Source organism: Pongo abelii, chromosome 9 (assembly GCF_028885655.2).
Source record: "Pongo abelii isolate AG06213 chromosome 9, NHGRI_mPonAbe1-v2.0_pri, whole genome shotgun sequence".
NCBI classification, from domain to species: Eukaryota; Metazoa; Chordata; class Mammalia; order Primates; family Hominidae; genus Pongo; species Pongo abelii.
Genome location: NC_071994.2, coordinates 74,130,986 through 74,148,948, shown reverse-complemented (window position 1 = coordinate 74,148,948; position 17,963 = coordinate 74,130,986). Strand labels below are relative to the sequence as shown.

Below are 17,963 nucleotides of genomic sequence, written 5' to 3'. Positions count from 1 at the left end.
CCAGCCCAACCAACATGGAGAAACCCGTCTCTACTAAAAATACAAAATTAGCCAGGCCATGGTGGCACGTGCCTGTAGTAATCCCAGCTACTTGGGAAGCTGAGGTTGTGGTGAGCCAAGATCGCGCCATTGCACTCCAGCCTGGGCAACATGAGTGAAACTCAGTGTCCAAAAAAAAAAAAAAAGTGAAAATTGTAAATTTTTTGTTATATATATTTTACCATACATTATATATATATTATATATATAATATATGTGTATATGTATTATATATAATATATGTATATATAATATATATTATGTATGTGTATATATATTATATATAATATACGTTATATATATTATATATGTGTATATATTATATATATACATATGAAATAAATTTTATATATATATACACACACATATACACCCAGACATAAATGTGTGTGTGAGTGTATGTATTCGGTGAGGTGCTATGAGAAAAAGAGAAGATGCTGTGGAAGAGTGCTCCTTGCACCAGAGCTAATCTGGTTTGGGGCTGCAGGGGGGACCTCTCTGAGACCAAAACGGAGGGAGCTGACCCAGTAAAGAAGAAGGACAGTGTCCCAGGCAATGGGAGCATTGTGCAAAGGCCCTGAGGAAGAACATGTTTTAGTGGGTCTGAAGATCTGCAAAACTGTTGGGGTGTGGTTGGGGTACAGAAAGCAAGGGGGAGGTTGGCTCTAGATGAGTGTGGACAGGAAGGCAGGGCCAGATCTTGCCTGGCAAGGACTTCAACTCACAGGCTAAAAGCAATGGGAAGCCAGGGAAAGGTTTTAGGCAGCCATGTATGGTTCGAAGTGGTGTGGCGGGAAGCTAGCCAGTTATTGCAGTAGCCCAGGCGATAGATGGCTCTGGACTGGAGTGGGGCATGGAGATGGGGACATGTGGCACTGGGGTGGGAGTGGCAGGGAGGTGTCAGAGAACCAGTTACTGAGTTTCCAGCTGCACTGCAGTGTGGGAAGTTTGACTGGAGGCTCCCCTGAACCCATTCTCCAAAATGGTACCTAATCTACAAGTCTTTTTTTTAAATTGTGACAACATAAATATAATAAAAATTATCATTTTAACAATTTTTACACATCCAATTCAGTATACTCACATTAAGTACATTCATATTGTTGTGAATCCATCCAGAACTCTTTTTTTTTTTTTTTTGGACAGGGTCTTGCTCTATCACCCAGGCTGGAGTGCAATGGCACCATCTTGTCTCACTGCAACCTCTACCTCCTAGGCTCAAACAATCCTCCCACCTCAGCCTACCAAGTAGCTGGGACCACAGACACATACCACTATACCTGGCTAATTTTTGTATTTTTGGTAGAGATGGAGTTTTGCCATATTGCCCAGGCTGGTCTTGAGCTCCTGTACTCGAGTAATCCTCCCACCTCGGCCTCCCAAAATGGTGGGATTACAGGCATAAGCCACCATGACCAGGCTCATCCAGAATGTTTTTCGTCTTCCCCAGCTGAAACTGTATCCATTAAATACAATCCTCCGTCAACAGATGTAGGGGATTGGTTCCAGGAGCTCCCCCATACCCAAATCCACACATACTGATGTCCCACCCTTCGTATATGTAGGTTTCGCATCCTTTGAATACTGTGTTTTTTTAATCTGTGATTGATTGAAAAAAATCTACATATTAATGGACCCACGCAGTTCAAACCTGTGTTGTTCATGGTCAATGGTAATAACTATTTTTTTTTTTTTTGAGACGGAGTCTCGCTCTATCGCCCAGGCTGGAGTGCAGTGGGCGATCTCGGCTCACTGCAAGCTCTGCCTCCCGGGTTCACGCCATTCTCCTGCCTCAGCCTCCCGAGTAGCTGGAACTACAGGCGCCCACCACTGCGCCCGGCTAATTTTTTGTATTTTTAGTACAGACGGGGTTTCAGCGTGGTCTCGATCTCCTGACCTCGTGATCTGCCCACCTCGGCCTCCCAAAGTGCTGGGATTACAGGCATGAGCCACCGTGCCCGGCTGGTGAACGGTAATAACTCTTTAAGTAGAAACAGGATATCTGTAAAAACAAAAAAATACCAAAACAGTAATAACTCCCTACTCCCCAGCCCCTGGCCACCACCATCCTATTTTCTGTCTCTGAATTTGACTTCTCCAGGAACCTCAGAAAAGTGGAATCCTACAGTATTTGTCCTTTCGTGACTGGCTTATTTCATTTAGTATAGTCTTTGAGGTTCATACATGTACTCGCAACAGTGTTTAGGACAAAATGTTGTTGTAAAGGTTGCTAAAAGTATGACGTAAAGACTGAGAGGAAGCAGAGCAAAGTTAAGGCTGAGAAATGTGGTCAAAGTTTCTCCACACCAGCCAAGGAGCAGGCCTTACCACCCCACCCCGCAGCACACACCTGAAGCTTCATTTCTCCCCAGCCCCCACTTAGGGCCAGCTGATGTTCCTGGGTCTCCCTGCCTGCGTCTGCCTGAGCATGTATGACTATAGTTGTCTATCAGGGTGGGAGGATATACGTGTGTACCTGTGCATTTGTTTTCTGCTGGTGCCATAACAAACTACCACAAGCTAAGTGGCTTAAAACAATACAAATTAATTAATTAATTGATTTTTGAGACAAGGTCTCGCTCTGTTGCCCAGGCTGGTCCCAAACTTCCAGGTTCAAGCGATCCTCCTGAAGCAGGGGAAGAGGGAAAATATAGCAGGAGAATAGCAAAGGGAATTAAAATGTGGATCAAGGGCAGAATGAGTAAAAGCAGGGAGCAGAAGCCAGGTGAAGGGGCAGGTGAGCAAGAAGCGAGATAAGAAGCAGAACAGCCAAAACAAAAGTGAGAAAGAAGCCCCCATGTGGGCTAAATCCAGACCAAACCTGTTGGGGGCAGCTCCTCAGAGATGGGCATGCACATTAAAGAGAAAAAGTATCCTTAAAATGACCCCGTATGGTAATTAACTCATTGAAGCTCATGCATATGGACTGCAAATCACTCAGGTACTTAAAATTATGGGATGGAGGTGACACACAAGGGCCAAAGTAACTAAGCAACACATCTATCAATCAAAAAGGCAGACACTGGCTAGAGATTAGGCAGCCTTGGGAAGAGAAGAAACACACACACACACACACACACACACACCCCCCAGAGTACACAAAACTAATGTTGATCTCATCTGCCAGAGGTCAGTCCACTCTCCCCCTCCGAGAGTGTAATACTGTTCTTAATATCTGTGTGTGTCTGGTCCAGTTCTTTGTTCAGGACACCAAGAGCCTGAAATTACAGAGCACTATCCAGTAACACACCTACCACAGCCTCCCAAGTAGCTGGGACTACAGGAATGTGCCACTGTGCCCAGCAAACAACACAAGCTTATTAACTTACAGTTCTGTAAGTTACAGTTGTAACATGGGTCTCAATTTAGGGTGTCAGGGGCCGGGTGCGGTGGCTCACGCCTTTAATTCCAGCACTTTGGGAGGCTGAGGCAGGCAGATCACCTGAGGTCAGGGGTTCGAGACCAGCCTGACCAACATGGCAAAACCCCGTCTCTACTAAAAATACAAAAATTAGCCGGGAGTGGTGGTGGGCGCCTGTAATCCCAACTACTCGGGAGGCTGAGGCAGGAGAATCGCTTGAACCTGGGAGGCAGAGGTTGCAGTGAGCCGAGATCCCACTATTGCACTCCAGACTGGGGGACAGAGCAAGACTCTGTCTGAAAAAAATAAAAAAATTTAAAAAAATTAGGGTGTCCGCAGGTCTTTGTTCCTTTCTGGAGGCTCTAGGGGAGAATCCATTTCCTTGCCTTTTCCAGCTTCTAGAGGCCACCTGTGTTCCTTGGCTCATGGCCCCTTCCTCCATCTTCAAAGTCAGCAATGTAGAATCTCTCTGACGCTTCTTCCTTGTCACGTCTTGTTTTCTGACCACAGCTGGGAAAGCTTATCTGATTTTAAGGATTCGCGTAAATTGATTGGGCCCACCTGGATAATCACCCCATGTGAAAGTCCTTAACCTTAATCACATCTGCAAAGTCCCTTTTGCCAGGTAAGATAGACACCATAGAATTAGGACATTGGTATCTCCAGGGAGCCTTCATTCTGCCTACCACCTCTGCATGAAAGTGAGGGTGTGTGTGTGTGTGTGTGTGTGTGTGTGTGTGTGTGTGTGTGTGTGTGTGTGTGTGTGTGTGTAGGTCTGTGACTCCTCAGCCTTTGCCTCCAATGCAGAGGGCCTCTCTTCAACCTTTGCATCTATTTTGCTATAGTCAGAGTGAGGAAACCTTAGCCCATTAAACCCTAGTGAGGAAACCTTACCATATATTTGTGGTAAGCAAATATATGCAAAACCACCATGCAAATAGGGACCCGGCTGGAGCACCTCTCCTGGGGCTGGCTTTCTAGGGAACTGGAAGATAATTCACAGAGATCCCTTCCAACGCATCTATCCGTCCCAAACTCAGAGTCAGGTCCAGGGAGGCCACAACGATGGGAAATAAATGAGGTGTTGAGTGACCATGAGGCAGAACAAGCCTTATACTCCACGCTAAGGTGCACTCCCTCAGCTAGCCCACCCAGTGAAGCTCTCCAGCCCCTCCCACCCGACCAGCCTGCCCTCCACACACCATGCTCTCCTGCCTGGGCATTCTCCTTATTCCTTCCAACCACAGCCCCTGCCTAAGGAGGCCCCTCACACCTGGGAGGTTTCCTTTTTCCTCCTCTCTGACTCGAACTATGAAGCATCCTTCAAGACCCAGCAGAAGTCTTCCCTGCTCAAGGAAGCCTTTCTCAGCATGTCGCTGTCCTCCTCCAAGGGTGTGCCTTGTCCTTTGAGCACAGGGTACTGTCTCCTGGTCCTGTTTCTTTCACAGTGCACATCACCAAGATGGCCACACAACAGGCCCTCAGTCAATGCCATGTCCTGGGCACACCACACCTTTCAGGCCTCTGCACTTCTGCACATGCTCTCTGCTCTTGACTAGAATATTCTTTCCTAACTCCTCCTGCAAGGTCTTATCTTCTCTGAGGAGCCTTCTCCACCTCCCCTCCCACACTGCTCTTCACTTTTTAACATTCCCACTTTTCTCTTTTTATTTATTTATTTTTTTATTTATGAAGTATTTATTGATCATTCTTGGGTGTTTCTCGGAGAGGGGGATATGGCAGGGTCATAGGATAATAGTGGAGAGAAGGTCAGGAGATAAACACGTGAACAAAGGTCTCTGGTTTTCCTAGGCAGAGGACCCTGCGGCCTTCTGCAGTGTTTATGCCCCTGGGTACTTGAGATTAGGGAGTGGTGATGACTCTTAAAGAGCATGCTGCCTTCAAGCATCTGTTTAACAAAGCACATCTTGCACCACCCTTAATCCATTTAACCCTGAGTTGACACAGCACATGTTTCAGAGAGCACGGGGTTGGGGGAAAGGCCATAGATCACCAGCATCCCAAGGCAGAAGAATTTCTCCTAGTCAGAACAAAATGGAGTCTCCTATGCCCACCTCTTTCTACACAGACACAGCAACAATCTGATCTCTCCTTCCTTTCCCCACACTTCCGCCCCTTCTTTTCAACAAAACCGCCATCGTCCTCATGGCCCGCTCCCGATGGCCGCTGTCTCTTCGGAGCTGTTGGGTACACCTCCCAGACAGGGCGGCCGGGCAGAGGCGCTCCTCACTTCCCAGACGGGGCGGCCGGGCAGAGACGCTCCTCACCTCCCAGATGGGGCGGCCGGGCAGAGGCGCTCCTCACTTCCTCCCAGACGGGGTGGCAGCCAGGCAGAGGCGCTCCTCACCTCCTAGACGGGGCGGCTGGGCAGAGGCGCTCCTCACTTCCCAGAGTGGGCGGCCGGGCAGAGGCGCTCCTCACTTCCCATACGGGGTGGCGGCTGGGCAGAGGCGCTCCTCACTTCCCAGACTGGGCGGCTGGGCAGAGGTGCTCCTCACCTCCCAGACAGGGTGGCCAGGCAGAGGCACTCCTCACATCCCATACGGGGTGGCGGCCGGGCAGAGGCGCTCCTCACTTCCCAGACTGGGCGGCCGGGCAGAGGCGCTCCTCACCTCCCAGACGGGGTGGCCAGGCAGAGGCGCTCCTCACTTTCCAGATGGGGTGGCCGGGCAGAGGCGCTCCTCACCTCCCAGATGGGGTGGCCGGGCAGAGGCGCTCCTCACCTCCCAGACGGGGCGGCCGGGCAGAGTGCTCCTCATCTCCCCGACGGGGCAGCTGGGCAGAGGTGCTCCTCACTTCCTCCCAGACGGGGTGGCGGCGGGGCAGAGGCACTCCTCACCTCCCAGACGGGGCAGCCGGGCAGAGGCGCTCCTCACCTCCCAGACCAGGTGGCCAGGCAGAGGCGCTCCTCACTTCCCATATGGGGCGGCGGCCGGGCAGAGGCGCTCCTCACTTCCCAGATGGGGCAGCCGGGCAGAGGCGCTCCTCACTTCCTCCCAGACGGGGTGACGGCCAGGCAGAGGCGCTCCTCACCTCCCAGACGGGGCGGCCGGGCAGAGGTGCTCCTCATCTCCCAGACGGGGCAGCCGGGCAGAGGTGCTCCTCACTTCCTCCCAGACGGGGTGGCAGCTGGGCAGAGGCACTCCTCACCTCCCAGACGGGGTGGCCGGGCAGAGGCGCTCCTCACTTCCCATACGGGGCGGCCGGGCAGAGGCGCTCCTCATTTCCCATACGGGGTGGCGGCCGGGCAGAGGTGCTCCTCACTTCCCAGATGAGGCAGCCGGGCAGAGGCGCTCCTCACTTCCTCCCAGACGGGGTGGCAGCCAGGCAGAGGCGCTCGTCACCTCCCAGACGGGGCGGCCGGGCAGAGGCGCTCCTCATCTCCCAGACGGGGCAGCCAGGCAGAGGCGCTCCTCACTTCCTCCCAGACGGGGCGGCCGGGCAGAGGCACTCATCACTTCCCAGATGGGGCGGCCGGGCAGAGGCTCTCCTCACTTCCCAGATGGGGCGGCCGGGTAGAGGCGCTCCTCACTTCCCATACGGGGTGGCCGGGCAGAGGCGCTCCTCACCTCCCAGACGGGGCGGCCGGGCAGAGTGCTCCTCATCTCCCCGACGGGGCAGCTGGGCAGAGGTGCTCCTCACTTCCTCCCAGACGGGGTGGCGGTGGGGCAGAGGCACTCCTCACCTCCCAGACGGGGCAGCCGGGCAGAGGCGCTCCTCACCTCCCAGACGGGGTGGCCAGGCAGAGGCGCTCCTCACTTCCCATATGGGGTGGCGGCCGGGCAGAGGCGCTCCTCACTTCCTCCCAGACGGGGTGACGGCCAGGCAGAGGCGCTCCTCACCTCCCAGACGGGGCGGCCGGGCAGAGGTGCTCCTCATCTCCCAGACGGGGCAGCTGGGCAGAGGTGCTCCTCACTTCCTCCCAGACGGGGTGGCAGCCGGGCAGAGGCACTCCTCACCTCCCAGACGGGGTGGCCGGGCAGAGGCGCTCCTCACTTCCCATACGGGGCGGCTGGGCAGAGGCGCTCCTCATTTCCCATACGGGGTGGCGGCCGGGCAGAGGTGCTCCTCACTTCCCAGATGAGGCAGCCGGGCAGAGGCGCTCCTCACTTCCTCCCAGACGGGGTGGCGGCCAGGCAGAGGCGCTCGTCACCTCCCAGACGGGGCGGCCGGGCAGAGGCGCTCCTCATCTCCCAGACGGGGCAGCCAGGCAGAGGCGCTCCTCACTTCCTCCCAGACGGGGCGGCCGGGCAGAGGCACTCCTCACTTCCCAGATGGGGCGGCCAGGCAGAGGCTCTCCTCACTTCCCAGATGGGGCGGCCGGGCAGAGGCGCTCCTCACTTCCCATACGGGGTGGCCGGGCAGAGGTGCTCCTCATCTCCCAGACGGGGCAGCCGGGCAGAGGTGCTCCACACTTCCTCCCAGATGGGGTGGCGGCCGGGCAGAGGCGCTCCTCACCTCCCAGACAGGGCGGCCGGGCAGAGGCGCTCCTCACTTCCTCCCATACGGGGTGGCGGCCAGGCAGAGGCGCTCCTCACCTCCCAGACAGGGCAGCCGGGCAGAGGCGCTCCTCACTTCCTCCCATACGGGGTGGCGGCCAGGCAGAGGCGCTCCTCACCTCCCAGACGTTGGGCGACTGGACAGAGGCGCTCCTCACTTCCCAGACGGGGCAGCCGGGCAGAGGCGCTCCTCACATCCCAGACGATGGGCGGCCGGGCAGAGACGTTCCTCACTTCCTATACGGGATGGCGGCCGGGCAGAGGCGCTCCTCACTTACCAGATGGGGCGGCCGGGCAGAGGGGCTCCTCACATCCCAGACGATGGGCGGCCAGGCAGAGACGCTCCTCACTTCCTAGATGGGGTGGCGGCGGGGCAGAGGCTGTAATCTTAGCACTTTAAGAGGCCAAGGCAGGAGGCTGGTAGGTGGAGGTTGTAGGGAGCTGAGATCACGCCACTGCACTCCAGCCTGAGCACCATTGAGCATTGAGTGAGCGAGACTCCGTCTGCAATCCCAGCACCTCGGGAGGCCGAGGCAGGCAGATCACTCGAGGCCAGGAGCTGGAGACCAGCCCGGTCAACAGGGCGAAACCCCGTCTCCACCAAAACCACAAAAACCATTCAGGTGTGGCGGCGCGCGCCTGCAATCCCAGGCACTCGGCAGGCCGAGGCAGGAGAGTCACAGGAGCCCGAGGCAGGGAGATTGCAGCGAGCCGAGATCACGGCAGTACAGTCCAGCTTCGGGAACAGAGGGAGACTGAAAAGGGGAGAGGGCGAGGGCGAGGGCGAGGGCGAGCCACTTTTCTCTTTTTAGAACCTATCCCTGTTATACCATTCATCACGTGAACTATAATTCCATTAGACCCAAGGGAAAAAAACCCATCTTATATAAACGTTTGTTGAGTGGCTACTCTGTGCTAGACACTGTGCAAGGTGCCAGGGAAATACAGATGAATCACACAGAGATCTGGCCTCAAGGGCCTAATGACTTGCGTTAGTCTGGTATCCACACCATACTGGGTAGTTGCAGAGGACTAGGACTCAAATCAGATTCCTCTGTGAGTCCCCATCGGCAAGCACATACCAGCCCATAAGGAAGATTTGTGGAACTATGCAAGATTTTGACATTCTTGAGTTGTAGCTTCAACTCAGACAAGCCGCTTTACTTTCCTGAGCCTCAGGTTCCTCATCTGCTAAATGAAGGCAGAATTCCCAGGGCTGGGCTAAGGATAAGTGGAGACTATGAGTGGGAAAACCCTCTGGAGACCAACTATCCCTCCATATGTATGAAAGGTAGTGACTGTGACTGTTACATTCTCCTCTGTCCCCTACCAGGGTCAGCCATGATCCTCAAGGTTTATGGAAGGAATGAGTTAAGCAGCTTTCACTAGCACTGAATTCACACCACTCAACTCTGGCCCTTCCTGGATCCTAGAGAATTCTCTGCGTAGAATCATGGTTTCCATCTTCAGCCTCTGGGCTCTGGATTTATTGATTTCTGTTGAGAAATCTCTAACCTGCCCCTGCTTTCCATTCCTAGGCCCTGGTTTGTATAAATCACAAATAAGGCAAATGTAAAAATCTAAGAATGGAAAGGGTCAAGCTAGGGGAATCCCTTCCAGGGACTTGCATCAGAGCTGGCAACATGGTTAGGATATTATGTTAGAGAACACGGAAACTTGTGAATGGGGAGACATCTACCTGGGGTCCCCAGCAAGTCGGCAATAAGACAAAGGTGAGACCCAAGATGCCCAGATCCCATCCCATCCACTCCATACAGGGCCACCAAAGACCTTCCCTATCTGGGTCCCTTATCATTCCTTCTCATCTCTCTCCACTTCACATATCTAGTTCTGCCAAGATTCTCAATGTTCTCCAAACATGCCCTTGAATGAAATATGCCTCTTTGTGCACCCTCTTTTCCCACTTATCTACCAGAGGGTTTAACTCCTACTCATCCCTCAAGGCCCACTCAAATGTTTCCTTTTCTGGAACAAAAGTCTAAACTTAGTTTGTCCAGAACCCATTCATCAATCCCTCCTCTGTGTTCTCATGTATTCTCTACATACATTGATTTTAACATTTATTACCCTCCTCTATAATTGTCTATAATTGTCTTAGTACTCATTATACTCTATTTTTCTCTAGGACAGGAATTATTTCTGCTTCCCCTCTGTCCCCAGGGCCTAGAAAGGTGTCTGGCACTCAGTTGGTAATCAATAAATGTCACCAGCTAACCAGTTATCATGACTTACTGAGCCTGGCTGATGACCTTGAAAAGAAACTCTGTTACTAAGGAATTTCCAGCAGGCGGAATTATCAGGAAGGATGGGGCAAATGGTACCTGAGGTAAGAATCCTGTAAGAAAAAGATGCCAGAGGAGAAACTGATGGAGACACAGGTCACAGGAGGAAGATGAGGAATCCAGGAGAAGGTCATGCTGGGCCCTGGGGACATAGTAACCATTCAGTCCCTGCCCTCAAGGAGCTCATGGTCTGCTGGGGAAATAAACAAAAGCACAATTTTGTACAGAATGAGGCTGTAGTAGACCATTTTCTCCTCCTAACACCCTTTCTTTACATGGCTTCCAAGATACCATCAACTCACCCAGATTTCTACTTATCTTTTTGGCCTTCCTTCTCCATCTGGTTTGCTGCTTTTCCTAGTTTCCTCAAATTCTGAATATTGGAGGAAACTATTTTCCAACTACACTCACTCCCTTGGTGATCTCATCCAGTCTCATGACTTTAAACACCATCTATGTGCCAATGACTCCCAAATGATCTATCCAACCCAGATCTCTGCCCTGACCTGCAGACTCATATGCCTTCCTGCCACCCCAACATCTCTACTCTAATGGGCATCTCAGACTCAACACACTCAAACCCGAGCTCCCTGTCAAAAAACAAAACAAAACAAAACAAAACAAAAAACCCTCATCACCTCCCCAGTCTTTCCCATCTCAAAAAAGTGGCAACACCAATCTTCTAGTTGTTCAGCCCAAAAATCGTGGCTCCTTGCTTATTCTGGCATTCCACATCTGTTAGCAAACCTTGTAGTCTCTACCATCTAAATAAATTCAGAATTCAACCACTTCTCATCCACTACCTCTAGATTATCATAATAGGCTCCCAAATGGTCTCCTTGCTTCTGCCATTGTCTCCTCTACCCCCAGTCTATTCTTTGTAGAACAGCCAGAGTAACTCAGTTAAACTGTAAATCAGTGTGGACCCTGTACTCACAACCCTCCACTGGCTCCCCAACTCCTCTTCTCCTATTACTCTCCCTAGAGGACACTATGCCCAAGCCATTCTAGGCCCTCTGCACTTGTATTCTCTCTCTCTGAAATGCTCTTCCACAAATATCAGAAGGCTCTCTGCTCCTTCAGACCTTTACTCAAAAGTCACCTTCCCAGTGACTTTGGCCCCCCAATCTAAAATAAAACACCTCCCCTGCAAATATTTTATTCTCACTTCTCAGATTTATTTTTTCTTCTATTTACTGCAATCTTACAACTACATATTTTATTTATCTATCTTCTTTATTGTTTACCTCTCTCAGAATGAAGGCTGCATGAAAAGAGGGACTTTTTTGGTCTGTTTTGTTTACTATTGTATACCCACTACTAAGAATAGTGATGTACATATACTAAGGCACTCAGTAGGTATTTGTTGAATGAATGAAAAAGGTAGTCATTTCCAAGAGGCAAAGTTTACTCTTTAATGAAAAACTATAACCAACAGTGCTATTTGTCAATATAATCACATTCAATATGCACAGTACACGACCTCTTGAACAATTCTTATCCAATCTTCACATCAGCCCAGGATAGAAGGAAGGCTGGGCAGAGATTATGATGCTGGTTGACAAAAAAGCTGAGTCCAGAGAGAGGAAAAGGAATTGCCAGAACTCACACATCTGGCCAGGACAGTACTGGAAATTCGGATGACTGCTGTCCCTGGAAGAGGCTGGTAAGTGATGGAGTTTAATAGGAATTGGGTTTGAAGGACCTCTGTTGCCAGAAAGCATGAGTATCTCTAAAGGGGAAGCTGAGTCAGAGGTTACTAGAACAGAGGCATCAGCAAAGGAATGGGAGAGGTGACGAGGCGGATCTCTAAGGGTACTTGGCCCAGGCCTGAGGAGGGCAGCTGATTCCCCCAGCAACAGAATGCTGTGCCTGAGGCTGACTAGTCATTCAAGTCTGTACATAATCTCCAATGTCAGAACTCAACAGGCAACCTTAAGAGAGACCACTAAGTCTACTGCATGTCTGCAGGGTTTGGCTTCCCTGGACTGTGAGGTCTTCCAGGGAAGCGACCATATTCATAGATTTATCCCCAGTTTCTAGCAAGGCCTGGAATATAGTAATATTGTAACTCAAATATTTTTGTTCAGAGCAAAAATAAAAAAGAATGAATGTGCTTAAACGGGAAACTGAAGCTGAGAGAGCACAGATAGGAGAGGCGTTAATATCAACCAGCAATTCTGGAGTAGTAACAGATTAGTTTTCCGGGATGCAGCAGGACGAATGTCCCTCGCACTAAAAGGTTGCTGTCAGCTCTTCTTCTGAAGGGGTTAACAAGCAAATGGCGACTGAGAACAAAGGGGCAGGGGTTAAACGGAGCCGTAGTGGTGGAGCCAGGATGGAGAGGCCGATTGGCTGAGACTCAAGGCGGGGCAAATAGGTAGGCGCGGCACACTTCCTTCCCTTACAATGTGACTAAGGTAGGTCAACGTCACATCCGGTTTAGTGCGCGGGAGCCGGGAAAACAAAAGGAGACGAAGGACGCATGCGTTTGGTGAGTCCCGGATTCTGGTGGGTTCTTCCGCTCAGGCTGGGTGAAGCGCTTCCGGGTCGCCGCCGGCAGCAGCCTCCCGGCGCGGTAAGTACAGAGGCAAAGCAGCAACCGTCTCCTTGCCCCTTCATTCCTTTTTCCCCCAGAGAAACCCATTTCCTTTGACCCGACTCCCCAGGAGTTCCATATTGAGAGTCCTTAACCCTTAAAGAGCTCCAGCTCATTGGCCGCTTCCTCGAGACTAAGCCCCACCCCGTCACACGAGGTCTGTCATTCATTGGTGTCACTTCCTGTCACCCAGCATTTCTTTCGGTTAATTGGTCCTACCCAGGCCCCGCTTTTTTCGCGTTTAGCAACCCTATAAGGCCAAATTTCTGTCTGAGACCCGCCCTGCTTTCTTTCTGTTGGTCAACTGCATGGTCATTATCGTAATGAGCAAAGAATGGGCGGTGGCTTTGCGACGGTGGGTTGGGCTTTCGGAGCCGAAATCTCTGGCCTGTCAGTACTTCTTGGACATGAGGGTGTTTGCCCTCGTTCCTAATTACGCGGGTTGGGAATCTGAGCTACAGGGAAGGGCAGCGGCTGGCCCTGGGTCGGTCAGATAAATTAAGACAAAAGCAGGACCAGGCATCGATTATTTTCTCCTGCTCATCCCTTTCACGGAGGAGTTCTAAGCCCCGACTCACTGTATGACCTAAAGCCAGTCTGTGCCTGTCGCTGGGCCTCAGTTTGCCTGTCCTCAGTTTAATTCAGATTATCTGGCACTCCTGGTCGGCTCCCTCAGCCGCTCAAAGCTGATTTATAATGTTAGTTCATCCATTCAATCTTCCATCTACTTATTTATCCACTTATTCATGCCTCCTAGAATGTCTTACTGAACCCTGCTTGCATACGCTACAGTCCCTCCACCTCGACATTTAGCTGTGATTCATGAGAGGTCGTTAGTGTCCTAAATTTCTGACACTGGGTGGGTGTGGTATGGGCCATCATAAAGGGTCAAAAAGCAGGTTTTAGTGTGTGGAGGAGGTAGGGATAGTTTCAGTAGAACCCTGCTACCTCTAATTTTGTATAATTTCATAATGCCAGTCTGCATTCCTTTCCCTACACTTGACTCCCATTCTCGTCCCTCCTTGAACAGCCTGCAAACAGCTTTATTTATCCATTATTTACTTAATTATCAGAATAACTTTTACAGTGGTATAATTGTTATTATCCCCATTTTACAGATGAAGACACTGAGGCCCAGAGAGGTTAAGTGACTCAGCCAAGGTCAAACAGCTAGTAAGTGGTGGAGCCAGGACTCAAAGCCAGGTCTGTCTGATTCCTAGGGGGAGGGGCTGCTTTCCTGCTATCTTCCACCCTATCCCTAAATCAAATTACAACCAAATTAAAAACAAAAACAAAGCAAAACACATTCACTTGACCCTTTCCCTCAGTCTAGGAGCCATGTCCACTTTGTTCCCCTCACTCTTCCCTCGTGTGACTGAGACACTGTGGTTTAATCTGGATCGACCCTGTGTGGAAGAGACAGAGCTGCAGCAGCAGGAACAGCAGCATCAGGCCTGGGTGAGTGAGCAGCTAGCACAGCACAGAGACCCCAGCACAGACAGAGACCCCCTTCAGTGGGCCATGACCCAGCCTTACTCCAGAAATCTACCCAGGAAGAGCTTTTTGCCCTGAGTTGGGAATTATCAGGTTGGGAGCCAGGGAGCCAAGGTTCTCATCTTGTGGTACCCTATTTTACAGGGGTACCATGTGACTTCTGGGCCAGATTAGAGCCCAGGCTGCTGACACTCAGCCGAAGCTCTTTTCCCTAAAGCATAGGAAATAATTTTGACTATTAATTGAGGATCTAGCAGATGATGCTTTCTAGGCTGATAAGTTTCTCACTTCATCCTCACCATAATTATACAAAAAAAAACGGCTCAGAGAGTTTAAGTATTTGGATCAAGTTCATAAATGGCAGATGACAAGAAAGGGATTGTATCTCCCTGAGAACTGGGAGGAAGCTTCTCCCCAACACGTGTGGGTTGTCTTCTGGACAGAATGGGCCAGTCCCATGTCCCTGACCTGCCCTACTTGGGCTCTGGCCTTGTTCCTCTGTGCCTTTGCCCACAGCTCCAAAGCATCGCAGAGAAAGACAACAACCTGGTTCCTATTGGCAAGCCAGCCTCAGAGGTGAGTGGCTCTAGCAGGTGGGGCCTGTGTGGGGGCCGCAGTGGACCGAGGCTCTGCTCTAATTCTGAATGTCCTGTCTGACCCAGAGCAGTTGTGGGTCTCAGATCTGGGTAAAGGCCAAAAAGGGGAGATAGAAGGGGTGGGCATTGGGCCTAGCATTAAGGTCCTGCAGAACATGCACCAGCCTTCTAGACTCAAGGAGGAAGGGTCAGGGGGTGGGGGGTCATTCATTGGCCCTAGAGAGAGGCTCAAGTGGGTCAGTTCTTGAACTGGTCCACGCAGGCCTGTAGGGCTTACAGGCTCTGTCCTGTCCACCAGCACTATGATGACGAGGAAGAAGAGGATGATGAAGACGATGAAGATAGTGAAGAGGACTCAGAGGATGATGAGGACATGCAGGACATGGATGAGATGAATGACTACAATGAGTCACCGGATGATGGAGAGGTCAATGAGGTAGGCAAGGGGTATGGGGGAGGGCCTCTGTTCCTGGGCCCTGCTCCTGACCCAATTGATGGCCAAGGGGTACAGAAACCCTGGATCCAGCCAGGGGCAGGATCTGGGGCTGAGGCTGGCTGAGGCCCCTCCCCACCCACATCCAGCCTCCTCTCCAGGTGGACATGGAAGGCAACGAACAGGATCAGGACCAGTGGATGATCTAGGTAGACAAGGCAGGGTGGCCTCAGGGAGATTCCAGGCCAGCCCAAACTACCCTGCATCCCAACCCCCAACCCCTTCCCAGAGAACCAGCTGATGGCCCCAGTGCCTGAAAGTGCCCTTGGGCACCTCCTCAGCTGCTGCCAGGATCTGGTCTCCTTGGCCCCTCCCAGGCCATCAGTCTGCACTTGAAATCCCCAGGGCCTGAGCCCCACTCCACCTTCCTGGCCAGTACCTCACCCCTTGATTGCCAGGTCTGGTCTCTTTCTAAGTTTCTTTAATAAAGACAAAGGAGTGATTTTCCCCCCATGTCTATTCCCTATTTGTTGGTGGGCCCAGAGGAGTCCAGCATCTTCTTTTGGGCTTTAGGAAGAGGGCACTCAAGGGACATCAGCCACACCTAATTGGCTAGGTGGGCCAGAGTTAGGGAAGGCCAGGGCATCCCTGGCCCTGGGTCCAGGGTTCTGTGCCATTTTCTCTGGCCCAGCTTGCATCCAGCTATTCCTGCAGGGCGTCTAACTCATTGCCACTTCCTCTGATCCCACCCAGAATGGCATGGGCTGAGGATGGGAGGCTTTCTGAGGCCGAGAACTGGGAGGCCCCTGAGCTCTCCCATCCAGCTTCCTTCATGTTAAGAGAGAAGATTAAATCTCAGAGCGAGGTGGGGATTCCCTTGGAGTCGCTCAGCAAATCAGTGACAGAGCTGGGTCGGGAGCCCAGGCTTCTTGCTGTCAGTCCATGGTTCTCTCTGGAAAGAGGGGACCTAGTGAAACCAAGCAGCCTGACAGAACTTGACACTTGAGGTCAGTGTAGAGCCTGAAAGGGGTCAGAGGTGGGAAGAGAGACTTCCTAGCCCTGAGCCCAGCATGTGTCAAGGCCCCGAACAGGAAAGGGAGGGGATTCTGAGGTCCCTGCTTGGGTCGGGGTGGGGGTGGGTGTGGGCATCAGTAAGTACCCCTGGGCCTGGACCTCAGCCTGGCCCAGCATAGGTAAGCTGAGCTATGCCATCTTTAATGGCAGGGAAGTCTGGAAGGCCAGTGTGGTGGAGGCGGCAGCGGTAGCGGCCACAGCTCTTAGCATACTGCAAGAAGCGGGGTGCACCAGGGAAGAGCACATGGTCAGCCAGCACAGTGGCACTTGCTGGCAGTAGGGCATGGGCCTCCAGCAGCTGCAGGTCCCTCAGGTAACATCGTGGCCGGTGTGCCAGGAGCACCAGGTCTGCCCGACTCAGCTGATACTGGGTGCGTAGGCACGGGATCACCTCCTCTGAGCTGCCCACGATGAGCTCCACCTGTGGGGATAGGGGGAGCTGGAGGTGAGGGTGGGGGGAATTGTTCTCCCAGTCAAGACCCCACCAGGATCTGGCTTACTTCATGCCAGGTCCTGGCTTAGCTCCCCATGAGTGTTCTCACATTTCCTCTGACCTCAGAACCTAAGAAGTCAGGATCAGTATTGTGATTTCCATTCTGCCTGTGAAGAAGCTGAGGTTCAGAGGATGCATGCTTTGCTCAAGGTCACATAGCTAACAAGAGGCAGAGTAAGAGCTGGACCCAAATTTGCTGGGTTCCAGAGACCTTCCTCTTAGCTGTTTCTTTTGTCATCCAGTAGAAAATAATGTGCAGATGACTTGGGACAGGAGGGCAGGAGCTCACACACCATCCAGCATCACAGTCCCCAGAGTGGAGGTGCTTCCTTCTCCTTAGATGGGAGTCCCTCACAAGGGATGTCTGGGGGCAAGGCCTGGGGTGACAGAAATCTGGGTTGGGGAGATGGGAGGCTGACCATGTGCTCATCAAAGCCGGCCAGGCGGATGAGTTTTTCAGCTACTGCTGCCGTGCATGGGTCCTGCTCCACAGTGAGAAGGCGACCCCCAGGGGGCAGGGCTCGAGCAATAAGCAGGGTAGAGTATCCACAGTAGGTTCCCAATTCCAGCACACAAGCAGGGGCCTTCTCCTCCACCAGCCGCATCAGGATCTGACCTATGAGGGGAGATGGCTGTTGCAGAAGACATGGGAGATGGATGCAGGGTCCCTGATAGAAAGATATCTCAAATGCCCACCTGCCTCACTGCAGCTCCCAACCAGCTGGGGTCTCTTGTACCATAGTCCCAGCTGCCCTCCTGGTCCCCGTCTCCTACAGTGTAGTCTTCACGCCAGCCCTGGAATCTTTCCAACAAATCTGACCTTATTACTCCTTGGCTCCTGTGAGCTGAAGGCCTTTGGGATTGAACTTGGGATTCTCAGCTTGGCATTCAGGACCTTGGACCTGATCCTATCCTACCTTTCCAGGTTCATCTCTCAGTACTTCCCACCTGTGGCCTGTATCACAGCCATCCCAAACAACTGTGCCCAGAATCCATCATGCTGTCTCATTCCTTCATGCCGTCTCATTCCTTCATGCCACATGTGTATGTG

The 17,963-nt window shown here is 52.1% G+C and overlaps 3 protein-coding genes across 18 annotated transcripts in view; 1 reads left to right on the top strand and 2 right to left on the bottom strand.

Moving 5' to 3' along the window:
• FOLR3 (folate receptor gamma) overlaps window positions 1–10,774 on the bottom strand; it is a 28,823-nt gene extending 18,049 nt beyond the window's left edge. Inside the window, exons 1-2 of one of the 6 annotated variants that reach the window (XM_063728186.1) lie at window positions 10,526–10,774; window positions 10,263–10,416 (exon numbers count right to left, since the gene is read on the bottom strand). The gene's annotated coding sequence lies outside the window, so the exon portion shown is untranslated. The remainder of the gene's footprint in view (window positions 1–10,262; window positions 10,417–10,525) is intronic. The other 5 variants (XM_063728185.1, XM_063728184.1, XM_009246799.3 and 2 more) reach the window with 5 other exon arrangements.
• Window positions 10,775–12,669: 1,895 nt separating this feature from the next.
• ANAPC15 (anaphase promoting complex subunit 15) lies at window positions 12,670–15,852 on the top strand. Of its 10 annotated transcripts, none has more exons than XM_054525988.2 (6): window positions 12,670–12,801; window positions 13,941–13,995; window positions 14,151–14,280; window positions 14,833–14,892; window positions 15,211–15,348; window positions 15,495–15,852. In XM_054525988.2, exons 3-6 carry the CDS (start codon window positions 14,161–14,163, stop codon window positions 15,552–15,554), a joined length of 378 nt encoding a protein of 125 aa, XP_054381963.1. In that variant the 5' UTR covers window positions 12,670–12,801; window positions 13,941–13,995; window positions 14,151–14,160; the 3' UTR covers window positions 15,555–15,852. The 10 variants fall into 10 exon arrangements, with proteins under 10 accessions (XP_054381963.1, XP_009245059.1, XP_002822241.1 ...); XM_009246784.3 differs by having other exon boundaries at window positions 13,941–14,025; window positions 14,156–14,280; XM_002822195.6 differs by having other exon boundaries at window positions 13,941–14,025; window positions 15,507–15,852.
• LRTOMT (leucine rich transmembrane and O-methyltransferase domain containing) overlaps window positions 14,657–17,963 on the bottom strand; it is a 30,846-nt gene continuing 27,539 nt past the window's right edge. The window contains 2 exon segments of one of the 2 annotated variants that reach the window (NM_001199359.1): window positions 14,657–16,840; window positions 17,332–17,528. In NM_001199359.1, coding sequence (NP_001186288.1) covers window positions 16,520–16,840; window positions 17,332–17,528 — 518 coding nt within the window. In that variant the 3' untranslated portion in view covers window positions 14,657–16,519. 2 annotated transcript variants of the gene reach the window in all.